This window comes from Bubalus kerabau, chromosome 9, assembly GCF_029407905.1.
Source record: "Bubalus kerabau isolate K-KA32 ecotype Philippines breed swamp buffalo chromosome 9, PCC_UOA_SB_1v2, whole genome shotgun sequence".
Classification (NCBI taxonomy): Eukaryota; Metazoa; Chordata; class Mammalia; order Artiodactyla; family Bovidae; genus Bubalus; species Bubalus kerabau.
The window spans coordinates 46,218,512-46,242,961 of NC_073632.1; the positions used below are offsets into that span (position 1 = coordinate 46,218,512).

The 24,450-nt window shown below is 38.1% G+C and overlaps 1 protein-coding gene and 1 long non-coding RNA gene across 5 annotated transcripts in view; one reads left to right on the forward strand and one right to left on the reverse strand.

Annotated features, from left to right (window-relative positions):
* LAMA4 (laminin subunit alpha 4) overlaps nt 1–24,450 on the forward strand; it is a 142,281-nt gene that overhangs the window by 117,252 nt on the left and 579 nt on the right. For all 3 annotated transcript variants that reach the window (XM_055535140.1, XM_055535139.1, XM_055535141.1), the window contains 12 exons: nt 227–365; nt 840–977; nt 3,523–3,656; nt 4,719–4,883; nt 7,738–7,891; nt 11,313–11,500; nt 13,979–14,168; nt 14,982–15,137; nt 16,718–16,877; nt 18,579–18,709; nt 19,739–19,832; nt 20,301–20,420. In XM_055535140.1, the coding sequence (XP_055391115.1) occupies nt 227–365; nt 840–977; nt 3,523–3,656; nt 4,719–4,883; nt 7,738–7,891; nt 11,313–11,500; nt 13,979–14,168; nt 14,982–15,137; nt 16,718–16,877; nt 18,579–18,709; nt 19,739–19,832; nt 20,301–20,420 (1,769 nt within the window). The remainder of the gene's footprint in view (nt 1–226; nt 366–839; nt 978–3,522; nt 3,657–4,718; nt 4,884–7,737; nt 7,892–11,312; nt 11,501–13,978; nt 14,169–14,981; nt 15,138–16,717; nt 16,878–18,578; nt 18,710–19,738; nt 19,833–20,300; nt 20,421–24,450) is intronic.
* Nucleotides 16,748–22,434, reverse strand: LOC129619797 (uncharacterized). Of its 2 annotated transcripts, none has more exons than XR_008698128.1 (3): nt 22,186–22,434; nt 21,642–21,838; nt 16,748–16,873 (listed from the first exon to the last, which is right to left on the reverse strand). It is a non-coding gene; the product is annotated as an uncharacterized LOC129619797 (long non-coding RNA). The 2 variants fall into 2 exon arrangements; XR_008698127.1 differs by lacking the exon at nt 22,186–22,434 and adding an exon at nt 21,968–22,100.

The following is a 24,450-nucleotide window of genomic DNA, read 5'->3' on the forward strand; positions in this document are numbered from 1 at the left end:
TAAACAAATTGTCTCCATGCAGAATAAAGCTGTTCTGTATGCCAAGATTAGAAATTACTGTGTACTTATGAAAGAAAGCATGGAAATGTGAATAATTACAAAGGCATTAAAAATAACTATAAATAAAATCAAATTTGACATCCTGCATATATTAGATGATGTCATCATCACCTCTACCACCATCATCATCACAGCTGTATCGGTAAAGACTGATTTTCTTTTCCAGGACCTTAAGAGCACATCTTCCCCTAGATATCAACTTCAGAGGATGCATGAAGGGCTTCCAGTTCCAAAAGAAAGATTTCAATTTATTAGAACAGACAGAAACCCTGGGAGTTGGCTATGGATGCCCAGAAGACTCTCTTGTAAGTACACAACTGAAAGGTTTTTAATAACCTTGTTAGGTTATTAAAGGTAAGGTAAAGAACCTTACCTTTCTTAAAAGCTGAAAAAACTCTTTTCTCTGTGATCCTGTGTACACCTTGGGTTCCTTTCTGCCACCAGCAGACAGAAGGATCATTACACTAAAAAGGCTTATGGGAATCCTCTGGACTTGTCCAGTTGCTTCACCCTTCAATGGCTGGAATGCCAAAGCCCAGAGAGGCTATGTGAGCATCTTCACTCACTCACAGTAGAGGAATTAGGCAAGCTGAAACCCCATCTGTTAGCAGCATACAGAAGGAAGGCTAACAGGCCTGAATTCTAGCATAAACCAGAAATTAAAACATAACTATTAATATAGGAGCTAGCAGATAAGGCCTTTCGTATGTAGGAAATGGACATTTTAGGCATTTGATAATTATCACAAACTCTATATTCATACTTTCTTTGGCACACAGATATCTCGCAGAGCATATTTCAATGGACAGAGTTACATTGCTTCAAGTCAGAAAATATCTTTTTTTGATGGCTTTGAAGGAGGTTTTAATTTCCGAACATTACAGCCAAATGGATTACTGTTCTATTATGCATCAGGGGTAAGTATTTGTTTTTTGTGGTGGAAACTTCTTTGTGGTGATTGTTTTGTCTATTAAAAATACTTCTAAGCACATTAAAAGTAATTTTCAATTCAGATTAATTTTGACTCCTGTACACACATGGAATGTCTCATTTCAAACAGTTTGTAAAATATTATAAATATATGTGAGTTTTTAACCTGGGCTTCATAAACCTCCCTAAGGAGTTCATGAAGAGAATTTAGTAGGTCTGTGAACTAGGTGAGAAAAAATTAAATCTTTATTTTCTCTAACTAAAATTTAGCATTTTATTCAATTGTGAATGTCAGCAACAAACCACAGTAATATTAGCAGTACCTATGATTTTGTCTTTAGTATAAATTAAAGGTATTTTTCATTCCATGTTATATATATCTCAAAATACCATTTTTGTTTATTGCTACTTCTAAATTAAAGTAGTTATTAGATCTGCTACTAGATTTTATTATTTAGTGCTTTAATGTAGAAGTACATATATATCACATATTTATCATTTTGGTATTTTGAAACTGTATTTCAACATAATTGGTTTCCTTTGTATTCCTACATATTTTATTGAGTGATTTTAAAATATTTTATGAAGGAGCCCATATGTGTCACCAAACTATCGAAAGAGTCATAGCACAAAATATGCTAAGAACCTCAGTGTATATATACAGTACGTGTGACTCAATTTATGAAATAGTTTTTTAATTTGCTGTAGAACTTTAGCTACAGTCCATGGGTAGCAGTCCTTGGGGTCGCAAAGAGTTAGACACAACTGAGCAACTGAACTGAACTGAACAGAGATATACTAATACTATGTCAAGAATAAAATAACTTTTATAAAAGTTTGGTGACCTTAAAGTATTTATGTTGAGAGCTAACTGTAGAGATTGAGGCCCATATCAGGGAAGAAAAGGAAGATTATCATTTTGCCAATATTTTAAGGAATATTGCCAAACAATAAAGAAATTCACAAAAATAGATGTTAACTTCTGCTATTTTTTAATTTTCTGCATCTGTAAATGGAAAATGAAACATTTTTTTTCTTTTTTTTTCTGTTCCTTTTTTTTTTTTAATTGGAGGCTAATTACTTTACGATATTGTCATGGTTTTTGCCATTCATTCACATGAAACAGCCATGGGGGTGTAATGTGTTCCCCATCCTGAACCCCCCACCCACCTCTCTCCCCATCCCATCCCTCAGGGTCATCCCAGTGCACCAGCCCTGAGCACCCTGTCTCATGCATCCAACCTGGACTGGCGATCTATTTCACATATGATAATATACATGTTTCAATGCTATTCTCTCAAATCATCCCACCCTCGCCTTCTCCCACAGAGTCCAAAAGTCTGTTCTTTACATCTGTCTCTCTTTTGCTGTCTCGCACATGGGGTCATTGTTACCATCTTTCTAAATTCCATATATATGCATTAATATACTGTATTGGTGTTTTTCTTTCTGATATACTTTGTATAATAGGCTCCAGGTTCATCCACATCATTAGAACTGATTCAAATGCATTCTTTTTAATAGCTGAGTAATATTCCATTGTGTATATGTACCACAGCTGGAAAGTGAAACTTTTTTTTTTTTTTACTTTTTTTTTTTGATGCTTTTTTTTAATTTTATTTTATTTTTAAACTTTACATAATTGTATTAGTTTTGCCAAACATCAAAATGAATCCGCCACAGGTATACATGTGTTCCCCATCCTGAACCCTCAACTTTACAAAATGGTATTAGTTTTGCCAAATATCAAAATGAATCCGCCACAGGTATACATGTGTTCCCCATCCTGAACCCTCCTCCCTCCTCCCTCCCCATACCATCCCTCTGGGTCGTCCCAGTGCACCAGCCCCAAGCATCCAGTATCGTGCATCAAACCTGGACTGGCAACTCGTTTCATACATGATATTTTACATGTTTCAATGCCATTCTCCCAAATCTTTCCACCCTCTCCCTCTCCCACAGAGTCCATAAGACTGTTCTATACATCAGTGTCTCTTTTGCTGTCTCGTACACAGGGTTATTGTTACCATCTTTCTAAATTCCATATATATGCGTTAGTATACCGTATTGGTGTTTTTCTTTCTGGCTTACTTCACTCTGTATAATAGGCTCCAGTTTCATCCACCTCAAGCCACACTAGCAAAATAACTCTTGCCTAGTCGTCTCACTACCTTCCCAAGGAAGTTAAAATACTGGTTTTTCAAAAGTGAGGCTGATGACAGAAGAGAAATGCTTGAGTAAAGAAAGTAACTGAGGCTGGGATAACAGCTACTTAGCATGACAAAATCACCTGAAATTTTCAGTTTAAATACAAGACATTCCTCTTTCCATTGAAACGTGTCTAATTTTATAAGCAGCATACCAGTCCAGGCAATAGAGGATTTTCTTGTTGCTGTTCATAGAAATTATTTTTCAAGCAAACCTCTCACATGTGTGTGTTCCTTTAAGCAGTCCTATAAGTAAATGCTGAAAACATGTCCACCTTTTGGATCCCTGGCTTCCATTGTTAAAAAACCTGTGCTTGCGTTTCAGTCAGACATGTTCTCCATCTCACTGAATAATGGCACTGTAATCATGGATGTAAAGGGAATCAAGGTGCAGTCGGCAGACAAGCAGTACAATGATGGGCTGTCCCACTTCATCATTACCTCCGTCTCCCCAGCAAGGTATAGCTCCTCACTTTATGTTCTTTCCACCACGTGGCTTTACCTGTAGGACATGAATTCGTCCAATGACCACTACTAATAATAGACTATCTCTTATTACCTTTCTAGTGTTTAAAAAAAATGGTAGAGGAACAACTTACTTTTTTTTTTAATTGCTGTTAATTTTTAAAACATGCAAAATAAGTCACTCTAAAATTAATTAACAGGTATATAAAAATTTTCCCAGTGAAACCATAAGCTATAATTTCCTTGAAGGAAGTACCAGTACATACCACTTAAACTAAATGGAGTGCAGTGTTTTGTACATAGAAAAAGTTAACAAACAACAGGTTTCATTAGGTTTTAATTAAACAAATTGAGAAAGTTACATTTATGGTCACATTTTAAAAAGTCTTTGGAGAAGGAAATGACAACCCACTCCTGTATTCTTGCCTGGAGAATTCCATGGACAGAGGAGCTTGGTGGCTACAGTCTGTGGGGTCACAAAGAGTCAGACACAACTGAGTGACTAACACTTTAACTTCACTTTAAAAAGTCTTAACTTTATCTTTAAAGTATGTAATACTGTATTTCTCTTTCATAAAAGGAAAATTCTTTCTGCAAAAGCAATATATTTTCTGTTGCAGACTGCCGCTATTCTGTGTCCATTCCTGGGGAGCCCTCCCATTAAAAGAAAATGTTCATAGTTCTTTTCAAGACACCATTTCCAATCACTGTCAATGTGCTTTAGAATGAAAATAGCTTCCCATAAATGTGATTAAATGATCACTATGATTTATGTTCTGATTTTTCCACACCAAAAAAAAAAGAAAAGTTACTGATGACTAGTCATTTGAACCTGCTTCTATGGATTTAAATTCCAGTCATGATTTGGAGAGTCTTTTCTGCATATAGAAATATTCATCCATTTTATTCTGAGCCTCACAAAGAGTCTGGCAACTTGTTATCTTGTCATTAACCAAATGTTCCATTTCTCAATTCCATGAGAAAACATACAAACTAGAATGGAACTCAAGTAATACGTTGGCTGTGTAGTGCTTAAAAAAGCTTTTTCCCTTACAGGTATGAATTGATAGTAGATAAAAGCAGACTTGGGAGTAAGAACCCTACCAAAGGGAAAGTGGAGCAGACCCAAGCAGGTGAAAAGAAGTTCTACTTTGGCGGCTCACCCATCACTCCCCAGTATGCTAATTTCACCGGATGTTTAAGTAATGCCTACTTCACCAGGTACAGTATTTTTAGTATTCATAAATCTGCATGATCCGTAAAGACATTCAAGTTGATAATTAAAATATTTTCCTTAATAAAACTAAGAACTATGAAATATTGGGGGCACAGGAGGGTAGTAATTAAATGCTTGCATGTGCTTGAAAAACTGACACACTTGGGTTTGTGTGTAAGTTTTTTGCCTTTTAATTTTTGTATGGCATCGGCTAAGTAAGCCTTTGTTTCTTCAGCTGCAAAATGCAGATAATAATAGGGCCTGCTTGGTAAACTTGTTATGAGGATTAATTGAGATAATGTGCATAAAGCACATGGCATACAGCAGACTGTGAATGTTAAATGTGGTTACTTCTGTACTTACTGTCAGTGGTATAATACAGAGCAACATACCCAAATCATCCTCAGAGGTTTAAGAGTTTTTTATATTAATTTAATGCATGACTATTTTTTCCTTAATTTTCTCTTGTTGAAATTTGGTTGATGTACAGTATTATGTCAGTTTCAGGTATACTACATAGTGATTTGACATCTGATTGTTGTTCAGTCTCTAAGTCAGGTCTGACTGTTTTCAACCCCATGGACTGCAGCACACCAGGCTCCTCTGTCCTCTGTTATCTCCTTGAATTTGCTCATATTCATGTCCTTTGAGTTGGTGTTGCTATCTAACCATCTTATCCTCTGCCACCCGCTTCTCCTTTTGCCTTCAATCTTTCCCAGCATCAGGGTCTTTTCTAATGAGTCGGCTCTTCACATCAGGTGGCCAAAGTACTGGAGCTTCAGCTGTAGCGTCAGTCCTTCCAATGAATATTTAAGGTTGATTTCCTTTAGGATTGACTGGTTTGATCTCCTTGCAATCCAAGGGACTCTCAAGAGTCTTCTCCAGCTCCACAATTCAAAAGCATCAATTCTTCAGTGCTCAGCCTTCTTTATGTGTTCAACTCTCACATCCATATGTGACTACTGGAAAAACCATAGCTTTGACTAGACAGACCTTTGTCAGCAAAATGATGTCTCTCCTTTTTCATATGTTGTCTAGGTTTGTCATAGCTTTTCTTCCAAGGAGCAAGTGTCTTTTAATTTCATGGCTGCCATCACCGTCCACAGTGATTTTGGAGCCCAAGAAAATAAAATCTGTCACTGCTTCCACTTTTTCCCCATCTATTTGCCATAAAGTGATGGGACTGGATGCCATGATCTTAGTTTTTTGACTGTTAAGTTTTCGGCCAGCTTTTTCACTCTTCTCTTTTGCCCTCATCAAAAAAAAAAAAGAAAGAAAAAGAAGTTCTCTAGTTACTCTTTACTTTCTGCCATTAGAGTGGTATCATCTGCATATCTGAGGTTGTTTCTATTTCTCCCAGAAATCTTGATTCCAGTTTGTGATTCATCTAGCCTGCCATTTCTTATGATATACTCTGCAAGTAAGTTAAATAAGCAGGGTGACATTATTCAGCCTTGACGTACTCCTTCCCCAATTTGGAACCAGTCCATTGTTCCATATCTAGTTATAACTGTTGCTTCTTGACCTGCATACAGATTTCTCAGGAGACATTTGCGTATATGAAGTACTCACCAAGATAAGTCTACTAACCATCTTTCACCATACTGTTATTATAATGTTATCAACTATATTCCTTATGTTGTTTATTAGATGCCCATGGCTTATTTATAAGTGGAGGTTTGTACCTCTTAATCCTTTTCACCAATTTTGGACTCATACCTCCCCTTCTGCATCCACCCATTTGCTCTCTGTATCTGTGACCCTGTTTTGTTGTTTGTTTTGTTTTTTAGATTCCACTTTTAAGTGAAATCATATAGTAGTCTTTCTCCATCTGACTTATTTCATTTAACATAATACCCTCTAGATCCATCCATGTCACAAATGGCAAGATTTCATTTTTCATGGCTAACTAATATTTCATATACATATACATAGCCCATCTTTATCCATTCATCTTCATCTATCAGTCAACGCTTAAGTTGCTTCCATATTGTGGCTGTTGTAAATAATGCTGCAGTGAAACTAGGGGTGCATGTATCTTTTCAAATCAGTCTTTTTGTTTTCTTCTGGTAAATACCCAGCAATGGAATTGCTGGATCATGTGGTAGTTCTGTTTTAATGTTTTGAGAAGCCTGTTTTCCATAGTGGCTGCACTAAGTTACATTCCTACCAACAAAACGTGAGGGTTCCCTTTTCTCTGCATCCTCACTAACACTTCTTGTATCTTGTCTTTTTTATGATAGGCATCATGACAGGTGAGTGGTATCTCTTCGTGGTTTTGATTTGCATTTTCCTGATGATTAGTGATGTTAAGCATCTTTTCATGTGTCTATTTTATGTCTTTATGTCTTCTTTGGAGAAATGTCTGTTTAGGTCCTATGCCCCCTTTTTCAATCAAGTTGTTTGGTTTTAATGTTCAATTGTATGAGTTCTTTGTGTATTTTTTATATTAACCCCTTATCAGATATATTATTTGCAAATATCTTCTCCAATTCGGTAGACTGCCATGTTGTTTTATCCTTAACATAGACAATGAGAATCCCCTGAGTTCAAAAACATGCAAGGGAGGAATTTAATACAGATTAAGTAACACAGATGAGGTCCCCATCATCCAGGACATGGTGAGGGAAGACATGTTCATCTGTCAGAGTGTGCTGGTGCCAGGCACAGAGTTATTGGTTAATTGGTTAAATGATCAATTAAAGGGTTCTAATTAAGATAGTGGTTGGTGGATAAAGACCCATCACATACACACACACACACATACATTAATTGCTAAAGTTCCTTGACTTCCATAGTTTCATCATGTAATTCTGAACAACATTCTTAAGATTTTTCTTTCCTCTGTTATAAACACAGGTTGGATAGAGATGTAGAGGTCGAAGATTTCCAGCGGTATTCTGAAAAGGTCCACACTTCTCTTTATGAGTGTCCCATTGAGTCTTCACCATTGTTTCTCCTTCACAAAAAAGGAAGAAATTCCTCAAAGCCTAAAACAAATCAGAATAAAAAGGTAAAAAAGATAATGCTGCACCAACTTCTAGATTGCCCTTTTATTCCACACATACAATTCTAATCACTGGTGCTTTATTGAATTTACTCATTTGCAACTGTGTTTGTATGAAAGATATGATTTCTGTAGTATCTGATATTGCAGTTTACCAGATTTGTTGTATTGGTTCTTATTCCCAAAGAAACAGTTTGAGTAAGCTTTTGCTCTTACTTCCAACTGCTTTCATTACAGTGGTTAAAATTGCTCTGTAATTTATATAAAAATATATACTATTTACTGTGATCATTCTCTAGTATCATTTGTTGTTGCATAACAGCCTCTAGTTTCTGTCACAGTCCTAGAAATCATTAGTTTCTGATCTTACCTTGTTTTCCCTCCTTCCTTGGCCTTGCTTTTAACCACTCACATCCACAGTTGATCTGCGGCATCAACCTGAGTGACTTTGCATTCAAAATCTTGAGTCTTAAATTGCAGCCACTGATGACTGTTCTCTCATTCGTTTTACACCTAGCATGTACATTATTTGCCTTCATTACAAATGAAGGTCCAGTTCCTTCTCATTCTTTCAGTCTGACCCTCCCGACTCCTTCCTGCCCAATGTAAACAATGCAGTCAGGTGCCAGTGCCGCCATCTGGTCCAAGCCATTGTCGTCTCTCATCTGAATCACTGTAATAGCCTCCCAACAGGCCTCCCTGTTTTTACCTTGTTCCCCAATAGTATATTCTCAGCACAACAACCAGGTCCTTTTAAACATGCCTTATCATGTTACTTCTGTGTTCAAAATGGTCCTCCCACTGCACTCAGATTAAACGCTGAAGTTCCTACAGTGTCATAGAGACCCTTGTTCTCACTTGCTCTTCTCCTCCTAGTGATCTACCGGCTGTTTCTAGAACAAGCCAGGTACACTCCTGCCTTAAGATCCTCCCTTGAGCTTTCCTCTTATCTAGACCATGCTTCCCCCAAATATCTGCATTGACAGCTTCTCAAGTATTGCCCAACTCTCATCTGATCAGTGAGGCCAGCCTTAACCCCTATTTTATTTTATTTGTTTTTTTAATTGAAGTATAGTTATATAATGTTACATAAGTTACAGGTATACAGTATATAGTGATTCATGATTTTTAAAGGTCGTACTCCATTTATAGTTAATATAAAATATTGGCCATATTCCCCATGTTGTTCAATATATCCCTGTAGCTTATTTTATACCTAATAGTTCGTACCTCTTATTCTCCACCCTTGCACTGCCCCTCCCCACTTTCCTCTCCCCCTGCTGACCACTAGTTTGTTCTCTCTCTGAGTCTGCTTCTTTTTTGTTATAGTCACTAGTTTGTTGTCTTTTTTAGATTCCACATATAAATGATATCCCACAGTATTTGTCTTTCTCTGACTTATTCACTTAACATTATGTTCTGCAAGTCCATCTATGTTGCTGCAAATGGCAAAATTCTGTTCTTTTTATGACTGAGTAGTAGTCCTTTGTGTGTGTGTGTGTATAATGTATGTATCTTCTTTATTCATCTTTTGATGGTCTTTTAGGTTGTTTCCGTATCTTAGCAACTGTAAACAATGCTACTGTGAACATTGGGTATATGTATCTCTTCAAATAAGACTTTTTGTGTTATTTTGGATATATCCCCAGGAGTGGAATTGCTGGGTCATATGGTAGTTCTGTGATATTTTTAGTTTTTTGAGATACCTTCATGCTGTTTTCCACAGTGGCTGCACCAGTCTGCATTCCCACCAACAGTGTAAGAGGATGCCTTTTTCTCCACACCCTCACCAGTTTGTGTTCTTTTTGATGATAGCCATTCTGACAGGTGTGAGGTGATAGCTCACTGTGGGTTTGATTTGCATTTCCTTCATTTCTTGGATTTGCCCAGAACACAGACTTTTTTGGAGGTCTTATCTTTTCCCATATGAGATTAAGAGTTTTGGGCTTCCCTTGTGATCTCGTGGTTAAGAATCCACCTGCTAATACAGGGGATGCAGGTTCAATCCCTGGTCTAGGAAGATTTTACATGCCCTCCACTTGCCACAATTAGAGAAAGCCTGTGCACAGCAATGAAGACCCAGCACAACCAAAAAAAAAAAAAAAAAAAAAAAAAAATATATATATAGTCAATCTGTTCCAGTCTGTATTACAATATTGTTTTATGGAAATTCCACACTGCTTTGTTTGACTAGTAGAAATCCTCCTCTACTTCCAGGACTACGGTGGATTTATTTTTATGTGTATAGTTCTTCTGACATTTCGATGGGAATTAGGGAGGGGGAAAGCTATGTGCATTCATTCAGCAATCCTGAACCAGAAATTGTCCTCTCCCCTCTGATCCTGTGTCTCAACCTGACTCTTGCTGTGTTCTCCAGCTCCCTAGCTCCAAACATTTCCTCTCTCTTCTTACTTTATTGCAAGGTTTCTTCCCAAGTGGATCAGATTAGGCCACTCCCTGCTTTTCAAACCTGTGGTGCTTCTCATCACCTAAAAAACAAAACTCCATCCTTTACCAAGTCATCTAAGGTCCTTTCTCTCCAGCTACAACCTGTCTTCCAATTTGTTGTTTAAAAGCCAAATCAATTTTCAGTCCTTAAAAAGCAGGAACCATGTCTCACTCACCTTTCTGTTCCCCACCACACACTGCCCACTGAAGGCACACAGAAACATTGATTTTTTTTTTTCTTCTTCACTCCTACCTATTAGGTACTCAATAAACATTTGCTTGAATAAATGAGTAAATAACTGAATGCTCAGATTTACTTGCATTTACTTTTGCTTCAGAAATTGACTAAATAACCATTAAATATTAGTCTTTAGTTTCAGAACTGTAAATTTTAAAATCAATAGTGCAATTTTAAGAGCACAAAATAATTTTTAAAAATTGTTCTATATCCTGTCACATAAGTTTGCTACATATCTTATCACCCAAAACATTCTTTAAAAAATATTTTGAAGATGTTACTAAGTATTTAACTTTTTATGCAGGTTATGTAAATAATAATATGTGTATTCAAGTGGTATTGTTGCATATGATATGAGGATTTTATTTATCAAGTCTCTCAAGGGTCTTTATTGCCAATTTTTTCATTTTCCACCATTGATTAAAATGTACATTTAATTTAAATCACAGAGCACTCGTCTCTGTAGCTTCACTATACAAATTGTTTTCAGACTGTAAATGGGAATTTGGGGTTTGTTAACATACTCTGTTGTCGTTTTTTGTTACTGCTGCAGCTGCTGCTGGCATTTGCTTATGGTAGTAGAGGAATGGAGAGGTCTAATATTTTACAAGTGGAATACGTACAAAGAATATACACTTTAATTATTTAATCATCATTATTAATGATAAAAAATTAAAAGTGAATTTTTGCTACTAGTTTGTCAGTTTTATCCCTTAAATGAGTCATTTCCTACTCTTACAGGGAGAGAAAAGTAAAGATGCTCCTTCGTGGGATCCTGTTGGCCTGAAATTCCTAGAGAGGAATATTCCAAGAGACTCGCACTGCCAGCTTTCCAACAGCCCTAGAGCGATAGAGCACGCCTATCAGTACGGAGGGACAGCCAACAGTCGTCAAGAGTTTGAACACCTAAAAAGAGATTTTGGTGAAAAGTAAAGTAACACACTATCCGTTTAGAAACTTGATGCCTTGGCTGGGCTTCATCCTTACTTGCCATATGTTATTTTTCCTATAATTTTTCTGTGCTACTCTAATCTTATTCTTTTTTTCATCAAAACAGTTACTAAATAGTACATAATTCATACTGTCCAATAAATAACATTCTCTGTGACTTTCTTCCCAAAAGTAGATGCATATAACAGCATTGTCCTAGGAATTTGCTGTACTTAATGAAAAAGAAAATACAATCAAAGAAAGGAAGATGGGGGAAATTTTAAATAACTCACCATGTAACCTTACTGTCACCTTCCCTTTCCGACACAAATTGCTTTCAGACTGTAAGTGGGAATGCGTCTGAAGACACTAAAAATACAAATGCACTGTGTCTCTGTTGACCCTCAAGCTATCTCTAAAGTTCATCACTTCTTCCTGGTGTTTCACAACTCTCCAAGTTATTTAGGATTATTTAAGATTTCTTTTAAAGTATTAGCACCCAGATACTCATATATACAGAGAAGGCAATGGCGCCCCACTCCAGTACTCTTGCCTGGAAAATCCCATGGGCGGAGGAGCCTGGTAGGCTGCAGTCCATGGGGTCACTAAGAGTCGGACACGACTGAGCAACTTCACTTTCCCTTTTCACTTTCATGCGTTGGAGAAGGAATTGGCAACCCACTCCAGTGTTCTTGCCTAGAGAATCCCAGGGACGGGGGAGCTTGGTAGGCTGCCGTCTATGGTGTTGCACAGACTCGGACATGACTGAAGCGACTTAGCAGCAGCAGCACTCTTATATAGCTCTTTCAAACATTCATACCATCAGTGGATTCAGTAAGAAACTCCTAATTTCCTATTTGCCTAATAGGCAGAATCAGTATTTTGTATTCTTCAGGAAAAATACAGAGTTAATCAAACTGGAAATTAATAAATGTACCTTATCTATGGCCTAAAGCTGAATTTCTAGAAATTTTATTTGATTTCTACACATTTTGGTAGCTGTTTTTAGCATGTGATATCCATTGATTAATTTTTATGGGGAGAAAATTGAATCTGTATTTTAGATAGTACATAAATCATATTGTTTCTATGCAAATTTTTATATGCATATTAATTGCTCTCTATTATTTTGTCTACATGAAGCTTCCTTAGCATAAAGATTTTTACTAAATTAAGTGCAATCAGTTTTTCAAAGCAAGACATGATATTATCCTTTACTGAAACACTTTTTAAAAAAATTTTTTAATTGGAGGATAATTGCTTTACCATGTTGTGTCGGTTTCTGCCATACAACAATGTGAATCAACCATAATTATACATATGTCCCCTCCTTCTTGAACCTCCCTCCCACCCCCCACCCTATCGCAACCCTCTAGGCATCTCTGGTTTGAGCTCCCTGTGTTATATGGCAGCTTCCCACTAGCTGTCTATTTTACATATGGAAATGTATACGTTTCCATGGTACTCTCTCAGGTGGTCCTGCCGTCTCCTTCCCTCACTGTGTCCACAAGTCTGTCCTCTGGTCTGCGTCTCTATTCCTGCCCTGCAGATAGGTTCATCAATACCATTTTTCTAGATTCCATATGTATGTGTTATTTTATGAAACTTGTTTTTCTTTGATTTACTTCATTCTGTAATAACAGGCTCTAGATTCGTCCACGTCACTAGAACTGATTCAAACTCTTTTCTTTTTATGACTGAGGAATACTCCATTGTACATATGTCCACAACTTCTTTATTCATCTGTCAATGGACATCTAGGTTGCTTCCATGTCCTGGCTATTGTAAATAGTGCTGCGATAAACATTGGAGTACTGGTGTCTTTTTCAGTTATGATTTTCTCAGGGCATATGCCCAGCAGTGAAATTGCTGGGTCTTATGGTAGTTTTGGGCTTCTGAGGTGGTGCTAGTGATAAAGAAACCACCTGCCAGTGCAGGAGACGTAAGAGATGTGGGTTTGATCCCTCAGTCAGGAAGATCCCCTGGAGGAGTGCACGGCAATGCACTCCAGTAATCTTGCCTGGAGAATCCCATGAACAGAGGAGCCTCGTGGGGTATAGTCCATACGATCGCAAGGAGTCAGACACGACTGAAGCGACTTAGCACGCATGCATATGGTAGTTTTATTCCCAGTTTTTTAAGAAATCACCACACTGTTCTCCGTAGTGGCTGTATCAATTTACATTCCCACCAACAGTCCAGAGGGTTCCCTTTTCTCCACATTTTCTCCAGCATTTATTGAAACAACACTTTCTTAATGTGGGATTTATCCTTGTTGTATGAGGAAATGGAGGATTTACATTTTTGAATTAGCAGTGCTTACCTGATATTCACAATAATAATAAGATGTAATTAGAAGTAATGTTGCTTGGGATTAGATCAGATGGCTTTATTCTTCCTTACGCTGTATTGTCTTGGGAAGTTAGAGATCACAGTCTTCTTTGACAAGTGGTAAGCTTTTCCTTTTCATTTACCAGATCCCAGTTTTCCATTCGTCTGAAAACACGTTCCTCCCATGGGATGATTTTCTATGTCTCAGATCAAGAAGAGAATAACTTCATGACTCTGTTCTTAGCCCATGGCCGCTTGGTTTTCATGTTTAATGTTGGCCACAAGAAACTGAAGATTAGAAGCCAGGAGAAATACAATGATGGACTGTGGCATGATGTAAGTCGAAGGCAGAGAATATTATCAGCAAACGTCCACCATTCTGATACCCACTAGTGGTTTCTTTAGAAACATCCATTTACAATTTTGTTGCTATATGTTCAGAGTTCAGGTTCAGAAGCTTTCGTTAATTTATTACAAAAATCTTGAAGCTTATTATTTTAAAAGAAATATAATCTGAGTATAATTTTTTTGACAGATCAGCTATTTTTAGTGCAGTTATTTTAAACAAAAGATCAGTGGTCGGCATAAGCTGAAGTTTGGTTTCTATAAGGATTTTTCACTTGACTGGGTTTTTTTCCACTGCCTATAATATTCTAAATTTTCTATGATTGCTGAGTGTCTCCTAGATTAAGCTATGGAAGGTACAAAATAGAGTAAATCTGTTAGGAAGAAAGGATACAACAGGTAGAATAACCTAAATATCAAAGCAATTCAGTGTGTGTATAGTGGGAAAAATAAGCAATGTCAGCTGTATTACTGGGAAGAAAGGATACAACAGGTAGAACAACCTAAATATCAAAGCAATTCTCTGTGTGTGTATAGTGGGAAAGTAAGCAATGTCAGCTGCATTACAATTAATTATAATTAAATTTAGAAGTGAGAGCATGTAGGCTGCCAGCTGGGACAGAGAACTCTGCTAAACATAAGCTGTATTCAGAGATTAAGCCTCCTGACCTTTGGTGAAAGGACCACTCTTTAAAGAACTTCCGCAGCACTGCAAATGATAGCACAGTTGGGGAGAAGCAGCACAGCCTTTCCACTAATCTTTGGATGTACTAAAGATACGCTGTTGTCCTTCTCTCCATCAAGGTGATATTTATTCGGGAAAAGAGCAGCGGCCGAATGATAATTGATGGGCTTCGAGTCTTAGAAGAAAGTCTTCCCCCTACAGGAGCTGACTGGAAAATCAGGGGTCCTATTTATTTGGGAGGTGTGGCTCCTGGAAGGGCTGTGAAAAATGTCCAGGTAAGCCAGGTGTGATCAGGTAGAGCCATCGACCTTTAGAGTTGAAAGATTGTTTAATGTAGCCCTTGCTTCACGATTAGAAAACTGGCAAAAGTAAAACTGTACTTTGGCTGGAGACGGGATACATAAGTGGGTATTGTTTTATGGTTGTCTGTCCACCCTGTGACATCACAAAGCCTGGAGTAACCTTTTGATTCTAAGGTAGAGGTGAGATGAAAAATGTTTCAGAAGTATAAACTGTCATGAAAAGTTATGTCTCAAGGGCATGCTTATTTGTTCAGCAAGTACTCATGCTTTTAGTCTTAAAGAACACCCAAAAGAGAATTCCCTGGTGCTCCAATGGTTAGGACTCAGTGCTTTCACTGCCCAGGCCTGGGTTCAATCCCTGGTCAGGGAACTAAGATCCTGCCGGCTGCATGGCACAGCCCCCAAAAAAAAATTACCCAAAAAAGAAAGCAAGTCATTATATTATATATTATTGGGTTAAAAAGAAAAACTTTCAGGCCATTATGTAAACTATGATCTCATTTTCATTTCTTACACACACATACACACAATTTGTAATTGTACAAGGAAATGTGGTTACCCCTTGGGGGACATGAGGATATGGTAGAAGAAAACAACATTATTTTTGTAATGTAAAAGTTTAAAATATTGGACTTTCAAAAATATTTAGCAAAAAAAGGAATGCATCAAAGGACTAAGCTTATTTTTAATATAAATACAGGTTTGACTTTAACACAAAGAATACACTTCTAAGATCCATTAAATGGCTTCCCTGGTGGCTCAGTGGTAAAGAATCTGCCTGCCAATGCAGGAGATTCAGGTTTGATCCCTGGGTCAGAAAGATCCCCTGGAGAAGGAAATGGCAACCCACTCCAGTATTCTTGCCTGGAAAATCCCATGGACAGAGGAGTCTAGCAGGCTACAGACCACAGGGTGGCAAAAAAGTCAGACACAATTTAGTGACTAAACAACAACAACAAAGATCTATTAATATGTGTGTGTAAAGCAAAAATGGGGAGAAATGTTCACATTTAATTTGATTTTAGATGAGTAGCCCCAATTCCACGACAGCTTCTTTAAAAGAAAGATTTCTAAAACTGTGAAATCGGTTATCTAAAGTGGCCCATGTTTCATGTCCTGTGGTATGATAAATGTTCAAACACAAGCCAGTAAAGCAAATTCTCTGCTGTTTATTTAACCATGGTAGATTTAACAGTTTAGTTCTTTGCTTGCCCTCATCAGCATTAGGTGATCTAGGGCACAGCTGTCTTTCTTGAAGAAAACAAATGAGAATATTTCTAATTCAGTTTGAAAACCACAGCTTTAATTTACCTTGTTGTGAAAAATGTTGAAATTTTTGTACCTTAATTACGGTAGAATGTTATTATCTAATACAAAATTGTAGCTTCAAAGATCTAGTTAAAAAGCAACAATCTGGAAAATGATTGATTATTCAGATAGCTAAAACAAATAGGGCAAGAAATTACTAGGTTCCTCTCAGGACACAAATCCCTTCATTGGTGCGTCTGTGAGTGTTGAGAAAATGGATTTTAAGAAATGCCTTCTCCTCTCAGATAAACTCAGTCTACAGCTTCAGTGGCTGCCTCAGCAATCTTCAGCTCAATGGGGCCTCCATCACCTCTGCTTCTCAGACATTTAGTGTGACTCCTTGTTTCGAAGGTCCAATGGAAACAGGAACATACTTCTCAACAGAAGGAGGTTACGTGGTCCTAGGTAACAATGACTTATGTTAAAACATGAATCATGAAATACTTCTTTCCTGGAGATGGCTAACAGGGATATTGGGCCCAAAGTTAAAAACGAGAATAGCAAACTCAGCCCTTGAAAATGGTCACTTTTCTTAAGGACCACCTTTCTCCTCTGCTGCCGTCCTAATAGACACATGGACCATGCTAATCCCTGTTTGCTTTCCCCAACCAGTGCTTCTCCACAGCTGCCAAACCTCTGGGGATAGACCATCTTGGCTCCTTTAGACTTTCTGTGCTGCACCATGGTCTAACCTGTGTGGTCTTTTGGCTACCTCACACACTGGGGTTTTCTCTGCTCCTTCTAAGCAGCACCCATTGTTCCTGCTAAGGAAAGTTCCACTTCCTCCCGTCTCCAGCAACTCCAGCAAACAAAGCTATCCTTAAAAAAATTTTCTTTCTGGATTTTTATTCTCAACTCCTACTCTCACTCAACAAAGTTTTCATTGTGTGCCTCTGGTATGACAGTCCCTGTGCCAAGTGATGGAACATAATGGTTCTAAAAATAAGGAAATAAAATCCTAAACAGACTACACACAATCACCATCCAGTCCATTCCAACAGCATTCTGTAGAGCAACCATTAGGTGTGAGGAGGGCACCAGAACAGGTGCTGAGAAAGAAGACAGGAGAATGTTCCTGCCTTCAACATGCCCTGAATAAAGACCTGACAGTGCAGCAGTTATCCCTTCTTAACCCATCCCCACATCCGACAGAATAACCAGAGGCAATGTTTCCTCTCTGTGTCTAGTTCACGATTTTACTTTCCTTTCTCCTTCTTTATCCCTACGAAAACACCGACAGGCACGTTCCTCTGCCTTTCATTGAATTTCATTGAAAAGAACTCAAAGGTTTAGACAGCCTGAAAAGCATAGCAACCTGCACAATTTATGTTCTCAATAAACATTAATAGCAGGAAAACTTTAAAAAGTGATCTATAAGAAGCCACGTGAAGTGAACACTATTAAGATGCCCAGCTTTGCAGTGAGTCTCTTGGAGTGAACGCAGCTATTCTTAAGAAGAATTCATGTTCTTGCATCACTGCAAAAACAGCTCCTAACCGCTTTTGCTGTTCTTACTTTCTCTTTCCTCCCCAATGCTCTGCAGCACTGGCTCCAGTGATCTTTTTTAAGAATTATTTTAAATACAGATCTGATCAAGTCAGCTCCCATGGTCAATGTCTGCAGTATAAAGTCTGTCTTCCCTACTGGAGCCCTGCAGCCCTTCCCCGTGTGGCTCCTGCTGGCCTTCCCTACTCACCCCGCTCCACCCTCGCTCTCAGGGCATGGATGGTCCAGCCACACTGGCCTCTGCGGTGCTCCCCAGACATCCCAGACTCTGCACTTGTGTTCAGACCAGTTCTTCCTAGTTAGCTCTTTCCTGCTTCTTGTTTTTGAAATAATAAATGATCCTGCTAGTTGGAATCAATTTTTCCTCACCTGAGCTCCCATAGCCATGACGTATTTTCAGCATGCTGTTTCCACCCTGCACTCCAGGCCGGCTCAGAGCTTTCCATGTGTTTGACATGGAAAATGACACTTTCTACTTATCTACTGAAAAATGTATCAAACTTTCCAAAAGAGATACAAAAATATGCAATTACAAAATCATGCCATGGTTACAAAATTTAGATTGCTGTTCTTGAGAACCAATAGTATTTCTCTCCACAGATGAGTCTTTCAATATTGGATTGAAGTTTGAGATTGCATTTGAAGTCCGTCCCAGAAGCAGTTCCGGAACCCTTGTTCACGGCCACAGTGTCAATGGGGAATACCTAAATGTTCACATGAAAAATGGGCAGGTAGCGTGTTAAAAATTGTTTTAACAAGTCTGTCTTCTCTGACCTTGGATTCTAGATCTGAAGCAGTTTTATTTCACAGAATTATTTCATCAATCTTTCCTAACTGAGGGGAAAAACAAACAACAGGAAAGCTAAAACATAAAATTTAAATGCAGGCAATTTTTGGATTCAGATTCATATGTTGGGAATTGATTTGATTAGAGCAAAGAGCCATGAAATTGTGGCAAAGCCAAAAAAATCAATAATTAAAAAGTTTTAATAAAAGAATCAGAAGAGGAATTTTTTACAACAAATGGAAGCAGCAAACGTTCATCTGTCTATAATATGTATGCATACCATGCATACATTCTTTTCAGCTGCTAAAAATAAAAAAAATTGTTATAATTAAACACCACTTTCATCCTCAAATAATATTACTAAAGAACATTCATGAGAGTATTCAAATAAATATGAAGCATATTTTCATCAATGCCCCTAACTTAATATAATTGATTTTCATTTGAGTTCCAGTATATTCTATGAAACCATATAACAATGAGAACAAATCCTTATATGGTTCTTACTGTGGGTCAGATACTATTCTAAATGCCTTATATGGATTAACTCCTTTAATCCCAACAACTCTGTGAAGTGAGTATTACAGTTATCATCCTTATTTTGCAAATGAGAAACGTGGCACAGTGAGGGAAGTAGGAGCGCTCAAGTATGAGCCCAGGCAGCTGGCCCTTGAGGCCAGCTCTTCCTCAGTACCTTTACCTGCCTTGTACAGCACATTCCATCTTTAAAGGAATTCATTGTGCTATCTTACTGTTCCTCTGACCCCTCTTCTCTCTGCTGTCTTTATTTTGTTCTCTTTCTGAGGAACACATTTCCTCTAGTCTACTGAACAGTGACCCCTTGTGTTCAAATTGCAAAGCTAATGTCTGGATGTTCAAAGTTTTGCTTCCCTGTGGTAAATCTAAGAAATCTCATCTTATCTCAATGAGGAGAAATGAAATGAAATTCCACAATGTGCCCTGTTTTTTGCAGGTCATAGTGAAAGTCAACAATGGCATCAGAGACTTTTCCACCTCAGTGACACCCAAGCAGAGTCTCTGTGATGGCAGATGGCACAGAATTACAGGTGAGGAAAGCTGTGTGTCCTGGGTTCCCTGATAAAGTGAGCCTATACACCCACCTCTGACATGATGACTTGAAAGAACTTAGTCTGTATAACATGACAGAATAGGTAATAACTGACAGTCTAAAAGTAGTCAAGAAAAGAGAATCAAATGCTAATGTACTAAAATGTGTGTATTGAATCCACATGTGATTTGAAAATATTAATGCTGCCAGAATAGTCTTATGGAGTTGTTTAAATAATGCATTGTTTATGAAGCAAAGAAAAAGTATCAGAGTATTCTAAATATTCTCCCTTTCAAAGGAAAATTTTACAGTGATTGGTTAGACATTGATGTTTTCAGTGATTAGAGGGAAGTGTATGGTTTATTCTGGAATAAATAAAAGCTATTGCTGTAATAAATTATTCCCTTTCATGTGAAAATTAATCACCTCAATATCACTTATGACCACTCTTTTCCCTGTATTTCAGTTATTAGAGATTCAAATGTGGTTCAGTTGGATGTAGACTCTGAAGTGAACCATGTGGTTGGACCCCTAAATCCAAAACCAGCTGATCACAGGGAGCCTGTGTTTGTTGGAGGTGTTCCAGGTAAGAGTTACTTAAAGTGAAAGTTTCCAAATCCAAAAAAACACTTAAGTTCTCATAACTGTTATTACGGTATTAAGAGTTGACCTATGTATTTTTATAATTCACCTAGTAACTCCAAGAATTTTATATACAATATAATTTCATAGGAGACTTTCTCAGGTGGCAGAGTGGTAAATAACCTGCCTGCCAATGCAGGAGACGCAAGAGATGTGGGTTCAATCCCTAGGTCAGGGCTATCCCCTGGAGTAGGAAATGGCAACCCGTTCCAGTATTCTTGCCTGGAAAATTCCATGGACAGAGCAGCCAGGAGGATACAGTCACTGGGGTCACAAAGAGTCGGACACCACTGAGCGACTGAGCACACACACATCCTTTCATAGGAAAATGTATACTGACAATTACAAAGCACACAGCACATCCAAGGGTCAAAACAAAGTAACAGATAAGAACCACACGCAGCATGCTAAACAGTAGATACTACTCTCCCTCTGCTGTGTCTGCTGAATTTTTTCTCTTCTCTTTACACACACCTCTCACATACACACAGCGAAACACTGTTTTCTCTCTTACACAAAGAAAACTCATTTGCTATTGCTGCTGTAGGATCTGAGAACCTAAGAAGACTAAAAGTTTGGTGACAATTACTCCTCTTCCACACTAAGAGAGAATACACAGTTCTTCCCATCCAGGACTAGTGTGAAACGTGGAAACAGCTGCAGACCATAAGTTCTGTTGTTCCTACATAGTGACATTCCCTGCAAGAGGTTCCCAGCTGCAGTTCTGTAAACATCATCAGTAACATCAATGCTGTCATCTGCCAAGAATGGTGGATAGTCCCGGATGGTGATGGGGCACTTATGGACCCCCCACAATTACTTTAAGCCTCTAAAGCAGGGACCATGACCTTTTGTTGAAAGTGTTTATTTCACACACTTCATTCACTTGGGAAACCTGAATGATAAAGGTAGCATGAGGGAAAAACCAAGCTTTTACAACTGGCATTTGGTGAGGATTTAAAGGAAAAACTTAACATAGTTTTTCCTTGCATCCTAACTATACTATTTTAGACTGACCCATGTAAAGGCAAATAATGCTTTAACCAACAGAGTGAGAAAGATTAAGCATCCAGTCTTGGGTACTCACAAAATAGTAGCAACTAAGCAGTCCTCTGCTTTGTAATGTGGATTTTTCAAAATGCCAGTATAGACAATAACAACTCACTGATGAAATAGGAGACCCTCAGAAAGCAATCTTTCTCCTTTACTTCTATTATCCACTCCTGTCTCCATTCCTTAGTCCTCTCCTCCTGCTCCAGGCTTCAGTTCTGAAATACTGGCAAAGACCACATTGCACTTCATGCAGGTACGGTGAGGAAGATGGGTGCTGTCCGTCCTTCATTTCTGCACGTTGCTTTCTTCCTGGAGATCACAACATAGTTTAAAATATTGCAGGTTCCCAGAGGCCTACAGGATCAAAGTCAGCCTAGCATGCAAGGTCCTGATTATCTCTCCCCACTTTGCCCCCTTGCCTCTAGGGCCTCCCCCTACCTCCTGGGGCTTGCAGTTCTCTGAATGTTCAGTAGTGAACTTTGCTCCAGGCCTTCACACAAGAGCAAAAGGCCTCAATTTCTAGAAAGTGTTCTTCTTTCTTGCTTCTCCCACTTCTCCACCAACTTAACTCCTATTGACCTTGAGGATCCAACTCACACTTCTTACACACATGCCCCACCCCACCCCACCCTGAATATCACTTTTATGGTACTCACTGCAGAACATTGTTGAAGCTAAATAGCATACTTCTTGCTTCCAGAGAGCATGACTTCATCACACAACAAACATGTACATGCTTTTGCTTCAGTCGTGTCCGACTCTTTGCGACCCAATAGACTACAGCCCGCCAGGGTCCTCTGTCCGTGGGGATTCTCCAGACAAGAATACTGGGGTGGGTTACCATTCCCTTCTCCAGAAGATCTTCCTGACCCAGGGATCAAACCTGCATCTCTTATGTCTCCTGCATTGGCAGGCAGGTTCTTTACCACTCACACCACCTGGGATACTGAGTGTCTATTAAGCACTGTGCTAGGCTCCAGGAGATGGACCAAACAAACATGGCCCTCCCTCACGGAAGTTACAGTATTTGTTCTTTACTTTGCACCTGAAGTGCTTACTGCATCATTCAGACACATATTATCTCTCTGATTTCTGGTTTTTTGAGTCTCATTCCAGCATGACACACTACCATCATCTCTCACTACAAGACTTGCTCCACAGGCTGGCTGGGCAGGATCCACCTGCAGCCAGATTCTGCCTACCTGAGACATATCATGAATAGCAAATTTGAGCTAATGAGCCACCACACAGGAATTAGCAAGGCCAGTGAGGCCTACCCACCAGCCTGCACCAGTGCAGCTTTTAATTCCATCTACAGATCATGCAGCAAGTCTAGGACAAAAAGTATAATTTAAGCTGAACATCATTAATCACATAATTTTTGAGCTGTTCAAGATTAACTCCACTAAAATCACATCAGAAACTGGGGCATGAAAAAGAATAACTAAAGGAAATTAGGCATAAACAAAACCACTGTATGTACTGAAATCTTAGAATCCCAGCCAGTGCTCTTATACCAGGCAGAGCTCTGGTAACACACTATTTCTATCAACAAAGAGTTAATGCATTGAAATTCACGAAGTTTGTATCAGAAAATTCAGCTTTATTGTATGATCATTTAAAAATCAAAATTAGATGTCAAGTTTTTGAGTTAGCAACTATGCATTCGTCTGCTGAAAATCTTGCGTTATTCTGTATATAGTCAAGCTTTCAACCTGAGGAATGTTTGCTCTTAGAATCGCGCGTTGATTTTATTAACCGATTACTTAGGGTTCTGGGCACTTTGCCACCACTGTCATAGATTGTGTAGTGAATTATGCAAAATTATATGAACTGTTTCCTCTAGAATTTGTCCCCCGTGAACCAAACAGTGGTAAGCCTGGGCAGAGTCAAAATCCATGTTCTAAAACTAGTATCTAAAATGAACAGAAGAAAGAGATGTTTTACCCCTTATATTCTTTCCTGTTCACTCTTTATTCTGATGGTTTACATATACTGCACAGTCTTGAAGAATGACAAAAGTATGACAAAAGTCATACTAATCTAGAGACAAGGGGAACTGACCTCTTAGACCCCTTCCAAATCTAGAACTTGATGCTTATCATTCTAAATATGAAATACTATTTCAGTGATTTTCAATAAACAAAGCTTCTGCATATTCTTAATCTACATTGCTTAGAAAACTTATTACAGCTGCCTGATGGTATTTAACTTGCTGTCCTTTTTTATGTTCTTTCCCAAGTTACTGATTTCTGAGTGTTTTCCATCTTTTTATCTGCCACTGTTCACATAGCTGTTTTGTACCTAATAATAAACTTTGACTAAATGGATTTTAATTTCATGATATTCCTAAGGTCCCTAAATTGCTTTAAATTATATTGCTTCTATCATTTCAACACATTTAATTGTGTCTGTACAATTAATAAGCACAAGGCTTCTTCCAGATCTCTAATTAAGATAAGGGGAGAAAGTTCCTCTGGCATACCCCAGGGCACCTGTACCCACACAAAGACTAGGCTAGTTATCTTTATCCTATTTATAGTTCTTAAACCCTGAGAGCTCAGGAAAATTAAAATTTAGTTTATTTGAATTCATTATTTTCTCATTATATTTTATGAGCTTGGCAAAAATGTGGAGGATTAAGGATGAAGGGTAATGATACGAATTAAACAGAAACATTAGCCAATTCCAAGAAGAGTCTGGAAGCTGAATTTTCTTTCCTGTCTCAGTAAATCATACAAAATAAGTGAGGCCCAGGTGAAATTAACTCTAAAAAGCATAAGCAAATCCTGAAAACTCACTGCTGAGATTTTTACTTGTAAGTGGTAAATTTCAGTGGTAAATACACAGCTGAATTATACTCAAAACTCTAAAATTACTACGTTCATATTACTTTAAAAGCAGATAATGTTCCTAAAAAA